This window comes from Nansenia antarctica, assembly GCF_963989245.1.
Source record: "Nansenia antarctica genome assembly, chromosome: 7".
NCBI lineage: Eukaryota > Metazoa > Chordata > Actinopteri > Argentiniformes > Microstomatidae > Nansenia > Nansenia antarctica.
In genome coordinates, this window is record NC_137677.1 from 39,906,432 (window position 1) to 39,911,448 (window position 5,017).

At 44.1% G+C, this 5,017-nt stretch overlaps 1 protein-coding gene across 1 annotated transcript in view; it reads left to right on the forward strand.

Moving 5' to 3' along the window:
* Positions 1 to 4,675: 4,675 nt before the first annotated feature.
* LOC308162603 (putative RNA-binding protein 46) overlaps positions 4,676 to 5,017 on the forward strand; it is a gene marked incomplete at both ends in the record, with an annotated part of 5,239 nt that continues 4,897 nt past the window's right edge. The window contains one exon of the mRNA XM_080536749.1: positions 4,676 to 4,808. Within this exon, the coding sequence (XP_080392875.1) occupies positions 4,676 to 4,808 (133 nt within the window). The remainder of the gene's footprint in view (positions 4,809 to 5,017) is intronic.

Sequence of the window (5,017 nt, forward strand, 5' to 3'; positions counted from 1 at the left end):
TTGAGAAAACGAGCCATGTTTTGTGGAAGCGCTGGAGAAAAACTGTAACACTACAGCACTGTTACAACTACAGTTGTGATGGTACAATAGTACACCCTACTGGTCGAAATCAGGAAAATGCTTACGGCACCGGGTATTCCCAGGCGGTCTCCCATCCAAGTACTAACCCGGCCCGACCCTGCTTAGCTTCCGAGATCGGACGAGATCGGGCGTGGTCAGAGTGGTATGGCCGTAAACGAAATGTACAGTGGTCGGTACTGTATATAAAGAGACATCAACCACGTTGCAATATAAATAATGTCATCGTGTATACGCAGAAGGCAGGAAATTATCTTGGAAAAACAAACCAATCAAAAACGTAATTAACTAAACAAACAAACATTTCATTCACAACTGAAAAGAGGGTGCGGCATCATCCACAACGTGAGATACTTATTTGAGATAATTTACAATATTTTTAACACAGCAAAACATTGAAAATGGCAATTCTCCGGGTACTACAGAAAACGGATCATTTAAACAACTAGTATGTGCAGAGGGTCTTTCGGGTGGGGGGGGGTGGGGGGGAGGTGTGGGAGACATAACAACAAAACCACAAGAATATATAGAGGGTAGTCCTGGTGGGGGTGTAGTCTTTTAATTTGATTTTTGATTTAGAGGGTCCAGTTACGGATTGCAGCCTCCTGTAAATGTTTTTTGAGAGTGGTTTTGAAGGTGGGCAGTGTTTTGCACTCCTTTAAGATTATAGGAAGGGCGTTCCACATTTTTACTGCATAGTTTGCAAACGAGTTTAACCCCTTGTTTGTGGTGCAACGCGGTTGAACGTGGTTCGTGGAGCTTCCTCTGGTATTGTATGTGTGGACGTTGTTCACTTTTTGGAAGCATGTTGACAGGTACTTGGGTGTCTTTGTGGTGTAGCGTATCTTGAAGACCAGGCCCAGTGCAAGCTGCTGCACTCTGTCAACTACTCGTAGCCAATCAAGGCTCAAAAAATGAGCAGCGGTTAGATGTGTCCTAGGGTTGAGGCCTAGCAGAAGCCTAACCAGTTTATTTTGGGCTGTCTGGAGTCTTGTTTTTTGGGCCTTTGTGGTTCTATAGTACCATGATGTTACGGCATAGTCGAAGTGACATTGAATGAGAGCTCCTGATAGGGTCCTCAGTGTGTTTTTACTGACAAGTGAGGATATCCTGTACAAGAATCTAGTTCTATGGTTAACTTTTTTGATTACTTTTGCTGCCATTTTATCTCCGGAAAGATTTGCCTCTAAGATGGAGCCCAGGTATGTAATATCCTCTTTTCTTGTGATAGTAATGTTACCCACTTTTATTTTGTAATTTACAGCCTTTCTGAGTTTAGATGGGGATCCGTATAGGATGGTTTCAGTTTTACCTAGGTGTATTGATAGTTTATTGTCAGCTAGCCAGATGCAGATTCTACTCAGTTCAGTGCTTAGCGCTTTTTCCACCTGCAATATGTCCCTGTCAGAGACCAGCAGAGCCGAGTCATCCGCGAACAGGAACAAATTGCAATCACATGCTGATGACATGTCATTCACATATATTAGGAACAGTAAAGGTCCCAATTCATAGCTTTCAGTCACGTGGTTTCTTCCCTAGCAACCACCAACCTGACGGGCAAAAAGTATCATAGCAACATCGCTCAACATGGCTGCCTACTATTTAGACCACCTCACCCATGAAGAACTATCAAGATACACGACGGTGATAGGAGTGGAGGATTGACACCATTCAAATAGTGTTGGATTCCCTGTCTTCTACTCTACCCGGACACGTTGGAATTATTATCATAACCCCCGGAGAATCAAAGTTATTGACCTGCAAAGGGTGCCTCCTTGACCGGCTTTTCCCGTGAATAACACCGGTTATGGAGGTGGTACAAACATAATACTATTATTGCTGAATTCACCATCAGTATACGGTCATTTTGAGCCCTTAACCACCGCGCTGACACCCCGAGAAGATATACTTTTAATATGAAACTTGATCAACCGGGCGTTCACCGGCTGCTGGACGAAACTCCCAACTCCCGCTGTCAGCGAGGCGAGGGAATATTTATATCCGGGAATTCGCTCCTTGCTGTGTCCACGGTGATAGGAGTGGAGGATCGACTCCATTCAAATAGTGTTGGATTCCCTGTCTTCTACTCTATCCGGACACGTTGGAATTATTTTCCTAACCCACGGGAAATCAAAGTTATTAACCCGCAAAAAGTGGGTTTTGCCCGTGGGTTTTGCCCGCAAAAAGTGCCTTTTGCCCGTCAGGTGGGCGTTCCACTATGCTGTGACGTCACATGAAAGCTATGAATTGAAATGTTCTCAGTTCCAGTTCCCCATGATCAGTAATACATTGAGTTATGTCACTTGTGTCTCCAGATGTAGATGAATGAGTTAAGTCAGGCAGTGTCATGGTTGTGTGTTGTGAATTCATACCTTACAGTCCGGTTTATGATGATCGTTAGTAATTGTCCAGTTCCTCGATGCCTCTGATGACCAATATGTTGGCTTGCTCCGGCGTTCCGTTTAGTTTAATGAAGATTTTGCAGTTTGTGGTCCAGGTATTTTGAATTTTACCCTGTTTTCTCAGGTAGCGTGCTTTTCTGGCGATGTCGCCGTTTCGTTTTGTCAGATGTTCGTTTATGAAGACGTTTGTTCCTTTCAGTTTCCTTCCTTGTTCTAGCAGTGCAGTTTTGTATTTTCTGTTGGTGAATCTCATAATGATGATTGCCGGATTGTCGCCGTCGTTTCTCCGGGGCAGAGGGTGGCATGATGCCTCGATGTTGTCGCAGTTCACTACAATCCCCTTGGACTGGAGGAAGGCAGCTACCTGTTGCTCCGCGGAGCTGACATCCTGCTCACCGGGCTCCCCCCCGTTGTCAGCGGTCACCGCCCGAGCGTATGACCGGGGTTTGATGCGGATCCCAGTCACAATCACATCGTTCATCCTGGTGTCCTGCTCCAGATCCGCATGCACTCTGTTCTCCAGGTGCCCCAGACAGACGCTGGTCTTTCTCAGCGTTCTGGAGGCGGAGAGCCTTCACCTCCTCCACCAGGTCCAAGATGGCTTTCTGCTGCAGTTTGACAGTGGAAATCTCCTCTGTCAAGAAATCCAGTGACTTCTTGATTTCATCGCCTTCTTCGGTTGTCAGTGCCTTCTTAGGACCCATGGTTTAGGACAAAATAAACAACAAGCAAAACAACTCTTCAAACCTCCCGCACCTCTGCTCCTCCGTCCACTCGCGTTACCGCGTCACTGCGTCATGCGTCACTGCAGAATGTAATGTCTTCAATTTATTTCACTTAACTAAGCTACTACGCAATGTGTAAGCCTACATTATAGGCATATGAATTACCACGTACTGTTTAAGATGTATAATGTTGCTGGCATGAAATTATGGATTGATGTGAATAAAAGAAAGCATTTGTCAAGGTTTTCTGTGTGTGAATAGATATGTATTGATTGATTGTTGGTCATTATTCATAACTGAATAACTGTATACGTTGCATAGCTGCAACGTTTGCAGGAAAAGTGCTAGACAAATAAAGGTTATTACCGTATTATTATTATTATTATTATTTAAAATAAAATAAAATAAAGTTTGAAAGTCATCCGCTTGTTAAGTCGTGACGTGTTTCCGGGTCCAACGTTGGCTGAGGCACTGTCTTCGAAATGCCGAAATAATAATAATAATAAATTATATTTATATAGCGCTTTTCCGAGGCTCAAATACCCTGACAATATGGAGAAAACGGGAAAGTGCTGTGTCCCTTGTTGTATGAATAGATCCGAGTCTAAAAAACGATTAAACTGTCATTCTACCGCTGTAGTTCACAGGTACTCTGGTGCGGAGAATTTCTGGTTTGGACTCGGAAATGGCTAAACGTCACTTTTGACGTCAGACTTAACAAGCGAATTATCACCTCAGAGATGGACTGTCTTCTGCTCAACGTAAGTGTCTGCTCAAATTAGACAACTGTTGTCTTTTAAAGTAAGTATTATATAGAGTTAATATATATAACAGATCACATAAGAGTTAACCTAACTGTGGTAAGTATCTAGCTGTTCGTGAGGTTCATCCAGAGATAGTTTTAGTCAGAAAGCCAGGTCGTGTCGCATATTCCCGCCGGAGCACCGGAGATGACGCTAGCGACCTAGCTAGCTAGTTGTGTTATAATGACGAGTTATTAACAGTTATAATAAGCTACTGTAGTTAACAAGGTAACCACATAACCCTAGCCATCTGCCTAGCTAGTTATGTTATAACTGTTATAAGCTAGTGTACGTAATCATATAACCAGTGATGTTATAACTGTTATAAGCTAGTGTACGTCGTAATCACATAACCAGTTATATAACTAGAACCGTTTTAACCTACTGTAGTTTAACACGGTAACTACTTATGTTATAACTATTAGAACAGTTTTAACCTACTGTAGTTTAACAAGGTAATCACGTGACTAGTAGTATAAACCATGTCGATAAGCAGGTCAATCAGATATTGCTAAGCTAACCACATGAACCGTTCGCTTTGTGAGTGGACTGTGTGGACATGCCTGTAGCCGGTAGTAGCTACTAGCTACAACGTGAATGTTTAACACACCGCTGAAAACTATTCCTCCGGTCATTCCCGTCAGTAGTTAAGGGAGTAAAGGCAGTGATGGACGGGGACAGCGGTGATGAGATGACGGAGAGATGCTCGACCCACGACGCGCTGCTGGACCTGATGGACAAGACCGGCTACGACATGGTCCAGGAGAACGGACAGAGGAAGTTCGGTGGACCTCCTCCAGGTGTGTGTGCGTGTGCGAGAGAGTGTGTGTGTGTGTGTGTGTGTGTGTGTGTGTGTGTGTGTGTGTGTGTGTGTGTGTGTGTCTGTGTGTCTGTGTCTGTCTGTGTGTGTGTCTGTGTGTCTGTGTGTGTGTGTGTGTGTGTGTGTGTGTGTGTGTGTGTGTGTGTGTGTGTGTGTGTCTGTGTCTGTGTCTGTGTCTGTGTGTGTGTC